Source organism: Sinocyclocheilus anshuiensis, unplaced genomic scaffold, assembly GCF_001515605.1.
Source record: "Sinocyclocheilus anshuiensis isolate Anshui unplaced genomic scaffold, SAMN03320099.WGS_v1.1 scaffold935, whole genome shotgun sequence".
In the NCBI taxonomy this organism is placed as follows: Eukaryota; Metazoa; Chordata; class Actinopteri; order Cypriniformes; family Cyprinidae; genus Sinocyclocheilus; species Sinocyclocheilus anshuiensis.
In genome coordinates this window covers 120,148-138,939 of record NW_015544174.1, presented here as the reverse complement: position 1 = coordinate 138,939, position 18,792 = coordinate 120,148, and the positions used below count along the sequence as shown (strand labels likewise).

The 18,792-nt window shown below is 37.2% G+C and overlaps 1 protein-coding gene across 2 annotated transcripts in view; it reads right to left on the bottom strand.

Annotated features, from left to right (window-relative positions):
• LOC107696062 (coronin-1C) overlaps nucleotides 1–18,792 on the bottom strand; it is a 56,037-nt gene that overhangs the window by 10,204 nt on the left and 27,041 nt on the right. For both annotated transcript variants that reach the window (XM_016496207.1, XM_016496208.1), the window contains one exon: nucleotides 3,627–3,749. In XM_016496207.1, coding sequence (XP_016351693.1) covers nucleotides 3,627–3,749 — 123 coding nt within the window. The remainder of the gene's footprint in view (nucleotides 1–3,626; nucleotides 3,750–18,792) is intronic.

The following is an 18,792-nucleotide window of genomic DNA, read 5'->3' as shown; positions in this document are numbered from 1 at the left end:
CACAGGAGCTGCTGAAACAGTTCTACTCCGCCATCATTGAATCTGTCCTCTGCACTTCTATAACTGTCTGGTTCAGCTCAGTTACCAAATCTGACCTCAGAAGACTACAGAGGATAGTCTGGACTGCTGAGCGAATCATTGGTACAACCCTCCCTTCTCTCCAAGAACTGTACTTATCCAGAGTGAGCAAAAGGGCTGGCAGAATCACTCTGGACCCCTCACATCCAGCACACTCTCCTCTTTGAACTGTTGCCATCTGGTCGACGCTACAGAGCAGACACAGGAACAGTTTCTTCCCTCAGGCCATCCATCTCATGAACACTTGACAATAACTGTGGAACACACACTATTTATTCACTCATACACTTATTTATCTAACACACATACTCAATCTACATTTCAATTTGCACATAATATACCTGTACATACAACTGTCTATTGTTATATACCTGTACATACAATTGTCGATTTGTATATTTTTATTCCTTATTTACTTGTTCTATTTTTTTATTTATTTTTATTTTTTATTATCTGTGTTTTTTGTTCTGTCACTGTCATTCTGTTACACTGTGGAAGCTTCTGTCACGAAAACAAATTCCTCGTATGTGTAAACATACCTGGCAATAAAGCTCATTCTGATTCTGATTCTGATATTCAAATATACAATTCATCTAAAATATTACTGAAGTGCAAGTATACATGGAAATGAAGTATATCGTTAAACAAGCCTAAAACCATTACAAAATCACTTTCGCCAAATTAAATAATGCTGAAATAAAAATACATAAATATTAAATGAAAAAATTAGACGTAAAAAAAAAATGGAAAAACTGAAAATTAGAAATGTTGCCTTTGCAACTAAATGAAATAAGGTGTAAATTGAAGTACATTATTACTAAAAACTAAAACAAATGAAAATAAAGCTAAACAGAAATATAAAAAAAATAATAAATGACATAACTAACTTACTAAAATAAAAACTGAAATATAAAAATAAATGCCAATTTAAAATATTAATAAATACCAAATAGCATATAAATAACACTGAATCAAACAGTTGCTAAAATGAATCATATTGTGAACCAAAAATTTTATAAAACAAATCACCTTGTTTTACTTCTATAATTAATAATTAATTTGCCAGGAGGTCGCAAATATCAGATGAAAAACTGAAAGATTTTTTTTTTGTATGAAAATAAATGTTAGAAATGTTGTATTGGCAATTAACTGGAAAAAAGTGAAACAAAACTGAAATGGAAATAGAAATAGACAAATAAAAAAAACTAATAAAATGACAAAAGCACATAACTAAATTACTAACATTTAAAATAAAAATATCAAAATGCTAATTCAAAATATAAAAAAATACCACCTGTATATAAATAACAGTAATTTAAACAACTACGTTTAATTCAGTGTTGTTTTAACTACATTATGATGAAATCTGATTAAACTATTTTGTTTCACTTTACATTGATTTATTAATTTTAAAGTTACATTCATTTTCACTCGTTTCATTAATTTTCCTGAAGGTGGCAGCAGAGGGCAAATAATGGAGTCCAGCAGAATTTTTATGGCAGAAATAGTAATAGTAGTATGCGATTTTTAAGTCAGCCTCTCTCCTTAACTTCCATTCTTCTCAGCTACACATCGATTATTCTCAGCATTTATTACATACATGTATTACATACAACAGCTCTCAGAAACACTTGATTCTGATTGGATAATCACAACATTTTAAGACTAAATATTTCTATATAATAGACTGTGTAATAGACTGGATGAGTGTACCTTATTCCCTCACATAGCCACTGCTAAACCGGTTTAATGTCATTATCATCATCATCATCATCATCCCCTAAACACATCATAGGTAACTAATGAAATTGCCCTCCAGCATGTCTATACTTCAATATAATTCAGATTTCATGAATCTGGGAATGTAGGGCAAAAAAACAAAACAAACAAACAAAAAAACACGTAGGAATCATCAACTTTCCAGGACTCCGTATTCCTCAAGAGAGGACAAGAGACAGTGTCCTGTTAAACTCAACACTCATTACATGTACACAAGCACTAGAGTTGCTGTTTTTTCTGCACACTGGCCAAACAAGGGCTAGTAGCATGATAAATAGACCCAGAGCCAGCCAGACTGACCTCAGGACTATAAAATAGTAACTGCTGATTCAATGACTTCAGGCTGGGCTTAAACTAATCTAAAACAGTCCAGAAGAGCAAGCCTTCAGTTATGCTGTGATCCGATCTACTGCCGTTCACATGAGTCATGGGGCAGACTTTGCCAGCCACACATGGACTCAATGGCTGGGTGGAGATGTGATGCCGGCTATTCAAGGAAACTTTATCTACAAATGGTCATATCCACCCATCAAAAAACAAGCTTTAGAATAACTGCAGGGGTTTAGCAAGGGTTGTACTACATAAAATAAAAATAAACGGCACAATGCCATCTTGTGAATTTCTGTACAGAATCAAAACTTGCTGCTATTCAACAGTTAAGTCAGTGTCAAATTAAGTGTAGAAGAAATGCTTATGATTAGGGGTTCAAAAACGCATTAAGGTGTATAATTCTGACAATTAACATCACATTGCAGAATTGAATAGTTAGTTATAATTTATATACATTTATATCATTTATACATGTACTACCAAGTTTGGGATCGTTTTTTAAAGAAATTAACACTTTCTAATATTAAATTGATTAAAAGTAACAAAAGATTTCTATTTCAAATAAATGCTGTTCTTTTTAACTTTCTAGTCAAAGAAACCAAAAAAATGTTTTCCACAAAAATACTAAGCAGCGCAACTTTTTTCAACATCATTAATAATAAATGTTTATTGAGCACCAAAATGAGCATATTAGAATAATTTCTGAAGAACATGTGATACTGAAAACGGGAGTAATGACTGCTGAAAATTCCGCTTTGGCATCACAGCATCTGCCAAAACATTGAAAACAATTATATCATTAAAAACAAAACATTCTCTTTTTTTCACTAGATATTTTCATCTTTTTGGCACGCTCTGCAGCAACTGACCACTAAAGATCTGGGTATACTTCACTTTCTGCATTCCGTTCCGTCTCGCGCACAACCGAGTCCACACAGCTTTCAAAGAATACTCGACCGCGACACACGCGCAGTATCACCTACTTGTCTCAACATTCACCTCGTGCCATGATGACAGCAAATGTAAGGAAGGGTGACGTACCATCACAGTGCAGTCTTCAGATCCACTAGCGATGACCTGGTCATTGTGAGGACACCAATCAATGTCCAGAACAGGGCCAGTGTGGCCACATACTGTAGGGTAGGCCTTATCGATACGGCCCGTCTGCAGAGAGAAAACACAAAGACAAATATTAGATTATGAAAGCATTCGGCTCTTTGGGTAAATGAACTGAGCTCTAACAATGCCAGCTCTACTTAACACCAAAACAAACACTAATGGCCTGGCCTGCGCTCATGAAATGAGGGGAGAGAAAGCCATTCTTTTCCAAATTGTCAAACAATAGCTCATCCGACCGCGACACACGCGCAGTATCACCTACTTGTCTCAACATTCACCTCGTGCCATGATGACAGCAAATGTAAGGAAGGGTGACGTACCATCACAGTGCAGTCTTCAGATCCACTAGCGATGACCTGGTCATTGTGAGGACACCAATCAATGTCCAGAACAGGGCCAGTGTGGCCACATACTGTAGGGTAGGCCTTATCGATACGGCCCGTCTGCAGAGAGAAAACACAAAGACAAATATTAGATTATGAAAGCATTCGGCTCTTTGGGTAAATGAACTGAGCTCTAACAATGCCAGCTCTACTTAACACCAAAACAAACACTAATGGCCTGGCCTGTGCTCATGAAATGAGGGGGGAGAGAAAGCCATTCTTTTCCAAATTGTCAAACAATAGCTCATCCGGTCATTCAAACCAACAGCAGAAACATTTACACACGGCAGCTTATTCATAATAAAAACAGATTGCTGGGCTTTTGTTCTCGCAGCTCTGCATCTGAATGCAGACACAGAAATACACGTGCAACGGGCCCTTGACCCTTTCACTCAGAGTGAAAGGTCACAAGGAGGTTTGGGCGTAAAGAAAGTGTGAGAAAGCTAAAACGAGACTATTTTGCCACAATAAAAAGATCTATGATAATTATAAACCACGACAGTTAAATATTAAATGCAAAGATAAACACGAACAATATATTAATTCTATTTTATTATACATTTAACTAATATTGGGAATAGAACTATAAATGTAATTGCACATCTTATTTTGGTAAATATTTGATTCCTTCCATCAGTTCTTTAAAATGGACAGTTTAAATTAATCAGTTCAGAGATTTTTTGCATCATAAGTCAAAAATGTTTTATTTATATTTTTAAAAAGTAGGTAAATAACATTGGTGCATATACATAAAATCAACACTGTGGATAACAAGCCTTATTTATACATTTTAAAAAATATATATTTTGACTGTATTTTACTTTTATACTATATTTAAATTTCCAAATATTACTAAGATTTTGTATTTAAAGAGATGTAGACTAGTCAGTCCAAAGGCAGCCAGATTTCACCATCACATCCAATGTGACTGTTTGCACGCATGTTTGTATATGAAAAACAACAGAAGATTTCCCTCCTCTCCCTTGTACACAGCAAACAAAGAAGCCAAATAAAGGCATGGCTGCAGTCCCATGCCCAGTCAGCTGACTTCCTGATGACATCAGTGCCCTCTGCTCTCCGGGTCACGACCTTTGATCTCTTGCGAGACCACAATCTCTGCACAGGGCTGTGTGATCATGTGTCCCGAGACGACCACACCCACACTTTTGTCCACGCTGCTGCTTTGCCTATGGTGCGATGACATCACAGCAGAAAGCCCAGCCCAGTAAAGCACAACACCCTGGGCTATTCTCAGGCCTGGCCTGTACAAAAAGACACAACCCACCTGTGTGGAAAACCACTCTGTGTACACATTCCTTCTCAAGTCTGGGCATGGTTATAACACAGCCTTACGGAAGAGAAACTATACCTTTCACAGCTATTTGCTAGCTAACCACCCCGTTTCTTTTGAAGTGCGTGTGGTAGTTTCAAATGAGAAGAACGAAAAAGGCACCAAAACAGCATTTCGCAAGAAAAGATCAAAGGTAACTGGAGAGAAAGACAGACAGAGGAATACGCAAGATGATGTTCTTGAAACAGAGAAAATAATCCAAGAATCACACACAGAGGCCTATTATCAGGAACACCGATTACCAATCACTTCATGAACAGCTAAACAAACATACAGACAGACTGGCTCTCACACACTGATACAGCGCTGCTGCTTGCCAATAAAAACAGAATTCACTTAAAGTTCCTAATTTAAAATCCAGCTGTGGGCAGCAGTCTGTCAACCATCACATGCACCAAAAAACAACAAACCAAGATACGTGTTTGCATGAGACTAGTGTAAGAGAATCACTGATGTTGTCTGTGTTAGGAAGTTGTGACCTGTAATGCACTGTTGGAAAAAGTCACGGAAACAGAAGGTCATACATCTAGAAAAGTACTGACACATTTCAACAGTTTTACAGAAGAATTCATGTGCTATAAAAAAAAAATGTTTTGCCTAACATTTCTGCTTTTTACATTTCTTACTGTAAATGCAATAAAAACAAAAAACTAATGTAAAAATATAAAATTAATTAATAAATAAATGTACAAATAAAATAAACACTGATGGAATGGAGTCAATCCTTGGGCAGCAGTTGTTTAACCATCACATGCTGCAAAACAAAACATACCAAGAACACTGGTTATCCCATGATCTTTTGCACTTCTTTTTTGGCTCGTTTAGTCAGACATGTGGAAGGAAGCGATGGCAGAAAAGATGGGGGAGGTGATATAAGGGCACTAGTTCTCTCTCGAGAACCTTCCTGTAAATCAAAGCCTCTAAAAGAAGATCAGGATGATGCACACATTAGCCGTTATATTACTGGCATTTGGATTTATGGATCACTGACATCGGAGCAGAAGGTCATCAGTGATCATCTGCTTATGGATTCTAGATCGGCTTGCTTTATTATTTATTAACACATTCAGAGAGAGTATATAAAACTCGTCTATGTGCTTATATATGCAGGCTTGTGATCACAAGGATGAGCAACTTGTAAAAAAACAGAAATGCAGCTATAGAGTGATTACATGATTCTAGATCTTTTGAAAGCCTAGTAAAGATCCTTTATAGAACAAAATTTGTCGGCAAGATGTCTATATGATATGTGCATTTTCACAGACATTGTTAGAGTGCCTGCTCATAAGAAATACAAACAAGTTACAGCAGTTACAGGCAGATGTTTTTTTGTCTTTGCAATGTTTTGATTGGCCGATTTTATGGTGAAAAAAGTCTGAGATTAATCCAGCATGCATTATGCTGAACTTATATCATGAATATTTTTGTTAAATTCATTATAGCTTACTAAAACCGGAGCCATCCAAAACCGCCGTTGCAGTGCAGTTACTCTAACCTGTTGCGTAGCAACAGTAGCAGCATTACTGCAGATCCCTCACCTCAAGTAACACAGATCTGCCTTAACCCATACATTCAATAAACCATATTTAAAACAAGCTTCCTCACCTCAGAGAGAGAGAGAGAGAGAGAGAAAGAGAGAGAGAGAGAGAGAGAGAGAGAGAGAGAGTTACCAGTGAAGAGAGACATGGAAAGGAGGAAATGAAAGAGACATGGAAAGGAGGAAATGAAAGAGACAGAAAGACGGGACACACTGTGGAGGTGGCCAACAGAAAGTATTACAGAGGCAGAGCCGCTTTCTGCAGTAGCTGAAGCATGTCTGTCTTATCTAGTCAGCATGGAAATTTCCATTTCCTCTGCGAGCCCGTGAGGACCCAGAGGCAGCAGACTACAGCTGACCTGACTGAAGCACCCCAGCAGCTGTCCAACCAGACGTCATGTCATTTTACATGAGCCACGCATACAGCCAATCAGGACTGAGAGGGCGGAGCCAACTGTGTGTCAGAATGAGAGCTGCTCAGGGCCAGCAGGTGTATGCAGTTGACTAATACATATGACCTAAATGGAGGAGGGTAGGGTAGAATAGAGTAAAGAAATTAAGTAGAAAGATCACCAGATTATCTGAGATCCTGTGGTTTAACACTAAAACACTTAAAAAAAAATACATTAAATTATTTTAAACACAAAAATGCAATTCATTATGGATGAACAACCTAAAAAATAGTAAAGACAAATATGCAAGTTTATATATAATTATTATTTAGATATCTAATTTACTATATTATAAATAAATAAATAAATAAATAAATAATTAAATCACAAAGTGACTGACTTTTGCCATCTTTTTTGCCAACATTTTTATAAATAATCACAAAACAAATCTCCTAATGACCACAGTGGACTTGACACATCATCCAAAAAAAATTCCCTTCACACTGCCCCTTTTTCTTCTATGCTCCTATCAAAGAATCTATTGGGTGCAAGCACTGTGCTTCAGCCTATGTAAAGGAAAGAGGAAATGGGTCTGGAAGGCCGACAGGCGGGGAGCTGAGGATGACCATATAAGGTAAAATCTGCAGTCAGCAGCCGCCAGGGCTCAGTCAGTGCAGCAGGAACAGTAGGGGGCTCCTGGAATACAGACTGGGAATCAGAATGACACATCCATGGCCACACACACATGTTGTGAGACTGAACTCTCACTTCCTTCCTGTGTGCCCCTTTTTCCTGTTTCTCTCTTCTCATCTGTGGTGTTCTGGTTCTCCTGCTTGCCCGCTTTTCTGTGAAGTGACAGCAGGAATCAAATGGGACTGCGCAAGAGCCCAGTTCAGTGGCTGATATCCCAACAAATATGTCCAACATATGGTTGGATCAATACTAAATATTTTAGCTTCAATATGATACTAAATCAACACATAAAGCAGCAAATGAAGCCTCGGGTGACTGATGATATGAAACTAGGGCTGTAGTATGGATTTAATTTCATTAATATCAATTATTTGTAACCCGTTTACTTTCAACTTTTCAGCAACAACTTTTTCCTTAATTTTTCTTGCATATGCAACAAAGATGTTTTTTCCCCCCACTGTTTCCCCACGGTCCCCTTATTGTTTATCCAAAAATATTTCATACATGATAACTTTGTTCTGATGATTAAATTCTGTGCAAATGTCATGCAAAAAGTGCTAATCTTTTTTTTTTTTTAATAGCTAAGTTGAACTCATATCAAAATTGATGAACTTCACACTGATACTTAGGGCTGCACAATAATGGTTACACGGTTAAATCACAATTATTTTGCTCAAAAATGAAATCACAATTATTAATCACGGCTTACTGTCATTTAAAAAAAATAAATTTCATCATAATTATTGCACTTTCACATAAGCACAAATCAACTTGCATGGTTTGTGAGAAAGTGAAAGATAACAGATAGGTTGTATTACACTATTATTTGAGCAATTATGCTTAATAAATTGTGAGAAGTAGAAATCATGATCAATCTTAAAATATGATTTATCGTGCAGCCCTATCTGAACTGAACCAACATTAAACTGACTTGAGGTGAATAAAGACTTTCTTTATTAAGTTTCCATAATTGATAAATCTGTTAATTTCCTGTTGATCTCCATAAAGCTGCTTTGACACAATCTGTATTGAATAAAGCACTATAGTAATAAAGGTGACTTGACTTTTTGTGAACCATCACATTAATTGCACATAACATTGGATTAATATACTGCATTGTTTAAAAGTTTGGGGTTGCTAAGATCTTTTATTAAGAGAAGTCTCTAAGGCTCACCAAGGTTGCATTTAATTGACCAAAAAACACCAAAAACATTAATATTTAATATTATGAAATATTATTACAATTTTTTTTCTATTTTAATATATTTGAAAATGTAATTTTTTCTTCTGATGGCAAAGCTGAATTTTCAAGAGCCATTACTTAAGTCTTCAGTAGGGATGCTCCGATCAGGATTTTTGCAGCCAATACGGAGTACCGATTTCTTGTCATGGTGGGTGTTTTTATATCACTGTATTTCTGAAGGAAGACTATGTTTAGAAAATTTTCGATGTCATTTTCATTTCATCTTGCACGTTATATGCCTGATAAAGCAGCGTTTGTGAGCTCAGCGCTGCTTTGTGTACAGCTGTTACTGGGGAAACCTCTGTTTTTGTTCCATCCTCCACGATGTGACAACTCACAAAAGACTATTCTTAACCAAGCAGTGCGGAGAGCCGCTTCAGAAACGTGCCACGGCTGGCTGATAAACACAAGCACTGACTAGAGCAGCCGCCATCAGCTCCGTTGGCCGTGGAGCCGTAACGCGCCGCAGACACGTGCAGTGAGGCGCAGATCAGCTCTAACGTCACTGAATCTGCTGTTAAAAATGAACCATCTATTCATCATATCATCATGCAAAACACACGACAAACTGCGAATTTTTCATTGTTTCTTGAAACGTCATAGCATTTCGACACCGGCAATGACTTGACTGTGGCGCCAAATCATTTATGTCCCCACGCATCATGTACGTCGTCAGGCGTTGACGTCATCAAATTGCGATCGGTTCCTGAGATCGGCCAAGTTGGTGAGTACTGATCGAGTCATAAAATATGATTGTTCACTGACGAGCTGCGCAAAACCACGTTCATATTCGCGCGATTTTTTGCGCAGCTCGTCAATGAACAACGGCTCTGTGTAGTTAATGCTGCTCAATGTGAAAGCCCGCAGGTGATGGAGATTTACCGCTGATTACAGAACCAGCTTTACTGATAAGATGCAATGAAATTATTTGCAAACAACTTACATTTGCAAAAAAAAATTATTTTTTTATACTAAAATAAATGTTGGCAAATAAAAACAAAATTCTATATTATTTAGAATAAATAATTTCATAAATACATTTATACAATATATGCACATTTTGAAGGTTAAAAAATCGATGCGTTTTTGTAAGAAAAATATCCATATTCAAAACGTAATAATCACTTTAATGTATTTTGCGTCAACAGTTGTACACAGAAGCAGCTTCGGGAGCATGACGTACGAGGTCAGCGTTGCACATGCGCCAGTGAGTCTCGTGAAAACCAACGTTTGTTAACAGGAGCAAAGGAAGCAAAGTGGTCAGCGTTGCACATGCGCCAGTGAGTCTCGTGAGAACCAACGTTTGTTAACAGGAGCAAAGGAAGCAAAGTCTCCTCTTGGCTTATATCGAAATCCTCCGACATTCTTCTTTACAAATCCTCGTTTTGTACTTCTAATTTGTGACCGTTGTTTTGTTTTGATCTCTCCACTGCGTTTCCGCGTGTGTCACTTCTGAGCGGCGCATGCGCAAAGCCGACCTCCATACGTCATCCGCCCGGAACTGCTTCCCTTTACAACAGTGAGCGCAAGCTACATTAAAGTGATTATTACGTTTTAAATATGGTTATTTTTCTTACAAAAACGCATCGATTCGCTACAGGAGGACTTTGTTCACCCCCCCGGAGCCGTGTGAGACATTTTTTTTTATGGATAGGCGCTTTTTATTTCACTTCTTTTGGACTGATGCACTGCAACACCCGCTGAGTGGCATTAAACAGCTTGAAAGATCAAAGACAATTTTTTATAAAACTCCGACTGGATTCGTCTGAAAGAAGAAAGTCATGTACATCTAGGATGACTTAAGGGCGAGTAATTTATGGGCTAATTTTCATTTTTGGGTGAACTAACCCTTTAAATTAACAATGAATTGATAATATTTACTTATAATTTGCTAAAATAATTTTTAAACAAATACAAAAAAAAAAAAAAACTGCACAGTTCAAAGTACTAAAAGTAATTAATCAATTAATTAATTTTCTGGATAATAACAACAAAATGGCCAGTATTCAAATTTCTATATTATTTAGAATAAATAAGATTTCATGAATAAATTGAAAAAACACTACAAACTAAAATTAATAGTTTTAATTACTATTATTGAATTTAGGCTCACAGCAGTATGAAATTGTTTATTTATTTTGAGATTCTCTAAATATTTAACAGTGTTATTAAATTATTAATGTTTTTAAAGATTAAATAAAATGAGTCAATCAGTTAGATGATGGCAAGGATAATCAAAATGTAAAAAAAACAACAAAAAAAAACATGAGCACATGCAATGAAATTACTAATTTCGACCGATGCTGATGTCAAAATAAATAAATAAATACAATAGAGGAGAACTACAGGAATGCTGTCCCAGTGTTGTGACAAATACGGGCCAACTAAATGCCAACCCACCCTGATTATGTCCCAGGGCCTGCTGATATAAGTCTATCACTACCCCTTATCAGGATAGTCCCTCATGTTATTCCAAACCTGTATGACTTTAGAGCATTAAGACAAAATATCTTCTGTTCCACAGAATAAATTCAATCAATCGGAACGACAAGAGAGTGAGCAAATGATGAATTAAGATAAGCATACTGAAACCCCATCAGCCTCTCTACAACACTGGACACTTCCAACACTACCATACAGCTACCACTGCTCCCTGTTGGGAAACAACAGACAGACACATGGGTGTGAGGATTTTTGGGAATAAAGTGAGGATGAGGAGCTCCCATACTGATTTGAGAGGGGAAACAAAGAGCTGTGCAGGACCTGGCATACGCACAGGGACAATAGCTCCCCCAGAGCTAGGGCTGGACGATATGGCCAAAATTTATATCACGATATATTTCTTAATTTCGGTCGATACGATATAATTCCGATATCGATATGAACACTATTTATCTGAAATAAAAATCTTTTGTAACATTATAAATGCCTTTATCATCACTTTTGATCAATTTTAAGCATCCTTGCTAAATTAAATTATTAATTTCTATAATTTCTTTCCCAAAAAAGTATGGAAAAGTGTATAAGAATGCTTTGAATGGTGTCGTGTACAATGTTACAAAAGCTTTATGTAAAACGCACTAGACTGAATGATAAATGTGTGTTGTGATATTTAATTTGAAAATAAATGTAGCTAATTTCTTTATATTATGTCTTTCAGCTTATTTAACTATAATCATGATACCATAACTGTCGTGTCTTGCTCACTTTCCCGTGAACAACCGCGCATAAATAAGTGGGACTAATGAAACTCAATAATAATGGCAGAGCCTCAACATTGGATTTGCAGCGATGCGCATTCTAGCCATTCGCGCTGCAGCTGAAGTGAATGACAACTTGGGAGCACTCCTTGCTCGCTTTCTGTAGCCTATATCATGTTATTTTTAAGATTTATTTTTAATGCTTCTGTAAAGGACTAACGGCCGCATAGCCTATACACTGCAGAGTTTAAGGAGAGACAATGGCACTTAACAGTAAAGTCATATCTAAATATGTTCTTTTCATTTATGAAGATTTAAGTATGTAGTTTATGCACATTTGTTCAAAACAGCCTGGCAGATTGTTCACAAGATGTGGGCAAAAGTTTGTATTGTATACAGGAAGGATGCGCGTTCTTATCATTCTTCTGTTGCGCTGCTTGTCTATTTCTCTTCAAAGCACCAACTTAAAATGCCTATTTTGGTTTGATTGCTTGTGTCACATGAGAAAATAAATAATTTTGCCTTACTGATGCAGTAGCCTATTTAATGCGGGTGCGGTTCAGGTCGCGGTCTTTATATCAAACGGGTCGGGTACAGAATTAAATTGGTGCTGGCTGCTGTCGGATAACGGGTCGGGTGTTCTGTTGTGTACTGCGGATGCAGGTTTACCTAACAGGACCCGTGCAGGACTCTGCTTTAAACTGCTTTGCGTCTCTCCGTCAGATAACCTCACGTGCATGATGCGCCATTTATGGGTATTTCCCGGTATTTCCCTAAACCGACACGCATCAATTTATTTTGATTTATTTATTTTTTTTCAGTTTACGAAAATGTTTTTTGAAATATCAAAAATGTGTTTAAAAATCATATCACCGTTATTGAAAAAAATTATATCGCGATACATATTGATATTGAATTATTGTCCAGCCCTACCCAGAGCCAGCTGTCTGATTGCAGGGGGCTTCTGGGAATGGGGTGGCCTGGGAAAACGGACCATAGACAGATGCATTGCTGCACTGAATCAGAGCAAATACTTAGGGAGGGGTGCAAAGCATTAGAAGAAACAGAAGGACAGCAGGCAGGACATAACACAGACACAAAGAACCAAAAAAAGACATGTTGCACATAAACTGAAGTGAAGAGCCCAATGCTACGTTTCTTTTGAAGGCTAAATGTAAAGAAACCTTACAAAAAGCAAGCTATGACGAGCCGTTCCAACTCACAAAACCCACCAATTTCACATACTGCAAGTGTGAAGCTCTGAATTTGTGTAAAAATGCAATATTTAAACAAAACTATGTAAATCTGTAGAATACAAAAGCAGTGACATTCAGATTCTTTCACAAAAACCTAGAAAGTCGCAGCAAAAATGTTTAATCCCAGATAATTTTAGTCCTACGTCAAAGGAACGGACAGATGGATCAAGCAATCTGCTCAGAGAAAACGCAACAGTGAGAATATGAGGACAAACTTAATTTATATTCACAGATTAATAAATTCCACTCACACTTGCCTTACACTTCTGAACATTAGGTTTGGAATGACAAAGGTTGAGTAATACTTGAGTAATCCATCACTTTTTAAGATGACCAGAAACCTGAGCTTTATGAAGGCTTCAAGAACCAACAATAAAACCAATAATGTAAACAGTCATTTGTAACTGTACTCAGTAGGCTGAGCTCGTCTGGCCAGCCAGCTGAGCGTTTGAGTGTGACATCATTTACGAGCGGATGCGCGTGTTGGTGTGTGACGCTGATGACAGGCTTTGGGATCCAGGCGAGAGCCCGGAGAGGTTTGGATGTCACAGTCGTGTCTGAGCGCTCTCTAATTACAGAGAACTATTCCGCTTGTCAACACCACTGCTTTGAGTTGTCGAGCTAATCGCGCCAGTATTACCACAGTAATCTGAGATCTGCCAAATGACACCATCAGATTTATGAATCCAACACTTTCTACATATGGCCACCTACAAAATACACAACTCTACCAAGTCTTAAAGGAATAGTTCGCCCAACCATGTCATCATTTACTCATCTATTTTATGGTGAACATAGAAGATATTTTGAAAAATACTTCAATGTTTTTTGTCCATAAAATGGAAGTCATTGGTAACCAAAACCAGCTTTCTTCGAAATATCTTCTTTTGTGTTCCATATAAGATATAAAGGCTGAGTAAATGATGACAATTTTTTAAACTAAAATTAAGTATGGTTTATAGAATATTCTTACAAAATATTATGCTCACAGGAAGTGAGTGCTTTAATAGTTTAGTAGTTAAAGCACAGATGGCATTATAAAATTCAGATTTGCTTAGAGAAGGTGACTGGCTAAAGTGTGCAAAAAAACAAATTACACAATGTCCTGACCAACAGATTACAGATATTTTTGTTCATAATAAAGAGAACTAAAACTGAATGACCACAGAGAAAATAACTAACGAAATAAATGCAATTATTATTATTATTATGCATTATAATTTTGCTAATTATTTTTGGCTATCAAATTTATCTTTGTTTTGGGCTGTCTAAATGTTAAAGGGATAGTTCACCCAAAAATGAAAAATCTGTCATTAATTACTCACCTTGTCGTTCCAAACCTGTAAGACCTTCGTTCATCTTCGGAAGACAATTAAGATTTTTTTAATGAAAAAAATAATGACTATATTCAACGATTTCTTCTCTTCTGTGTCAGTAAACGCGCGTTCACAAGAGTATCATGACGCACACGTGTGATGATGCTGACGCAGGAGTTCTGACGTAGAACCCGCATGCTCTGCACCTTGTTTGCAAGCAGAGGAATGCACACGCATGCGTAGGCATGTGCCGGTATGAGATTTTGACGGTATGATATCCTTAAGCAAAAATATCACGGTTTCACTGTATCGTCGTTACAGCTCTAAAATGTGTTATTTTTAAATGACTGGGTAAAAAAAAAACACTTTTTTTCTGCTGAACACAATATATTTTGTTTTTGAGCAACATACTGAATATTAGGAACAGTAGAATTTGTTTGTTTATTTTTTCTTTGATTTGTTTCCTAAAAAGAAGAAAAATAAAGACTGACATCTTTATTTAGTCTAAATCTGTAATTTCAGTTATTTAATTTTAGTTATATAATTCATATACATATTTAATAATAACACAATTTGAAGCAAAAACAGAATGTTCTGTTCTGACTAGCTTTGTGAAATTATACTACATGCCTGCCCTGGACGAAGCAAAGCAGATGCTCTGAATGAGACGCAGATTCACTCTCTGACAGCAGGAGGCGCTTCTGGAACACCAGATACAGCATTTCCTTGGTTACCGCTATAACCAAAGCAGCACTGCGCTGAAACACTGCTTTAATATGAACTATACAGAGACAAGATGAAAAGAAAATACCACGTAAACTTTTCTGAAGACAGTCAGTTCCCCTCAGAAACACATTCATATAAACCCCCAAATCAATATTGAGGATTTTCTTCCAATAGTTCGTGCATCATGAACAGTGAGTGATCTGCCTGCTACAGTATTTTTCTCTGTGCGTCCGTCTTCAGCGTCTCTGGCCTCTGTTAACGAGCATTTACGGACTTCATATTTTCACATAAATGACATTTTGGAAAATGATTGCATTGCAATGCAGTTTGTGCAAGTCCAGAACAGAGACGAGTTGCAATAAGACAAAAAACAGCCGGTTGCGGATCGTGTAAATTCCAGGGGCAGCTCCTTAAGTTCGGCCATCCTACACACACGTGACTGACCGCTCGCTCGCACCAACAGGAGGAGGGGGGGCGTGTTACTCTCTACACTGCACTCAACCTGAGGGATTCCTACATTTCAGTCTTTAAGGGGACATGAAAAACAGCGCATACCGCAGGAACAGTATAACGGAAAATACTAGTGGTTTTGAAACCGTGAAATTTTCAAATCGCGGTATACCTTGAAACCGGTAATCGGCCCATGCCTACGCATGCGTCGTGGTACTCTCGTGAACGCGAGTCAAAGACTGAATAAAGTCATTATTTTTGATTTCCTTGCGCACAAAAAGTATTCTCGTAGCTTTGTAAAATTAACGTTGAACCACTGATGTCACATGGACTATTTTAACAATGTCCTTACTGCCTTTCTGGGCCTTGAATGTGGTAGTTCCGTTGCTGTCTATGCAACTTCTTCAAATGAGCTGGAAAAATCAGAGAATGAACCACAGACTTCAACATGCACAAACATGCAGACTCACTAAACCCCACGAATGCTAAACCACTAAACCATGTACATAGCAGACTAGGTGACACACACACTCCATCCAGATGAAGCAAATCTCTACCTTTGTAACACAAGCAGACGGCAGTCCCGTGACAGAGGGTCACACGTATCAAATGACAGTGCGCTGCAGATTCAACTCGCAAATTCGACTTTTGTCATCACATCTGAACTCAGAAAGCCATTAGGAAAGAAGATATCCTTACATCATTGGCTAACAAATAACTTTGAGTTCAACAGCTTAGTCAGAGGTGGAAATGCCAATACTGTCACGGCTATGTTGATTATTGTCATTTTGGTAGCGATGCACCAAAATTTTGACAGAAACCAAAATGTTCCATTTTGCTGAAAACCAAAACTGTAAATGACTTAATTTAACAATCAATTGATCAATCAAATCTAATAATTAACACTCAAATAAAAAAACTAAGTTATATGCAAATGGAAAAACCTATTTTTCACTATTTCTGCTTAATATATTCAGTTGCCGAAATTTTGCTGCAACTCTATATAGATTCAGCCTGGATAATGTGTGATTTTAAACATCTAACATGTTTTCTTAGTGGAGTAGAGCAAGTACGTTTCAGCACGACGTGGCCATAGCATGCTCACCAACATTTCAAAGACTTCCAGCAGAGTATCCTCCACTCCTAACAGCTCTGACACAAACGGATCAAGGCAGATGTCTGATGAATCATACCTGTTATAATCACCTCCATTTGTAGAGACGCAAGGTTGTCATTAAGTGTGTATATATTCAAACATGGAAAAAGAACAAAAGCGTGACAAAGCTGCAGTTTGAGACCACTTAAGTGGAGGGTGCAGTGAAGATCCCTCATCCAAGATCAATTTTGCAGAAACAGCCCGCAAATCCATTTCATGGCTTGGCTTCTTGTCCACAGTTAGGACATAATCTTTCCTCAGCTTCTTGTAGGTTTAAGACTTCTCTTCTGCTAAAGCAATGTTCTTCTCAAACTTTTAAGGAATAGTTCACCTGAAATATTTACTGGTTCAAAACCTGGATAATGTTTTTTACTCCATGGAATTCAACAAGAAGAAATTTTTATGGATCTTCTTGCCCCTTTTTTTCAAAGTGACCAGATCTAGTGAAGACTCAAAATGGACTATAACATATCTATTTAAGTCGACCTTTGTGTGAAAAAGAGTTTGAAAAAGTCGTTATTCGCTGATAAGCTCCCTCAAATTAGTTCGTAAGAACCAAATCACCAAATCAAATATTTGTGAACGAATCAGTGAGAATTTTAGACTGGATTAAATGGTTCACTGAAAATTACAAACTCAAAAGATTTGTTCACAATCTGATTTATCAAATTTTTTACCTTTTATTTCCCCTAATTACAGCTTGACAACCAGTCTAGCAAGGACACAACATTAAAACAAAAACCATCCCATCACCTCTTTCTCTCCCACCCCTCTACATTGCGAGTAAATCACACGCATTTGCAACTAAATCTTCACTCTGGGTGACTAAATAATGTCTATCATTAGCCATTGGCTAATAAATTCTAAGATCTTACTCGACAGTGTGTGTGTTAGATGCTTATCACAAGTTTAGCACAGATATATTTACACTCGCTGAACACGGAGCGCTTGAGAATTTCACTCTCCGTCAAGCGATCTGTACTATTTCAGTTCAGCTCAATGGATGCGCAGCGTACCTGTATTTGACGTACCGTAAACTCTAGTGTAAAGGTGCACGACTCGCCGTCGCTTTGCTGATAGCGCTGTTTCTCACACATGCAAAAAGAGAGAGCGAGAGTCTTACATACCATGCTGAATCGACGTGCTACATGTAAATGATATTCTTTCTTGCACTTTCCTGTCAAAATAAAGGAGTTTATTTAGAATTCTTCAGCTTTTAAGAACAAGCAGATGATATGGCGGTTTATCCGGTAGTGGGCGGAGCTAATGCGCAAATGGCAATCTCATTGGCTGGCACTCATCTATTACCATCCCTGTTTTGATTTCAGCACATCAGTTAGAGCGAACGCTGACAATGTGACTAATATTCATGAACCCAGCAGCTCATTAATCCTTAGTGCGTTGTATATTGTTAGTATAGTAGTAGAATTAGTAGTAGTATTTTCTATTAATAATAATTACTATTATCTATTTTTTCAATAAGCATAATAGGCATAATTTTTTAAGTTCAGTTAAAATGACAAATATGCATTCATACATGGTTAACAAGTTTTAGTTCTAATCACTAAATATTAATACTATATACAAGTTCTAAGCAAAACGAGTATTTAAATATGAATTCTGCGTGTCTCTGTGTTAATGAATGGCGCAGACGTGCGGTTTTGTTTACCACTGGTACTGAAGCGCGCGCGACGCTTGCGATGATTTTAGCGTCTGCCATCTCACTAAATGAGGACATAAATACATGAACAACATCTCCAGAACTGCTCTGAGAGTCACTTCA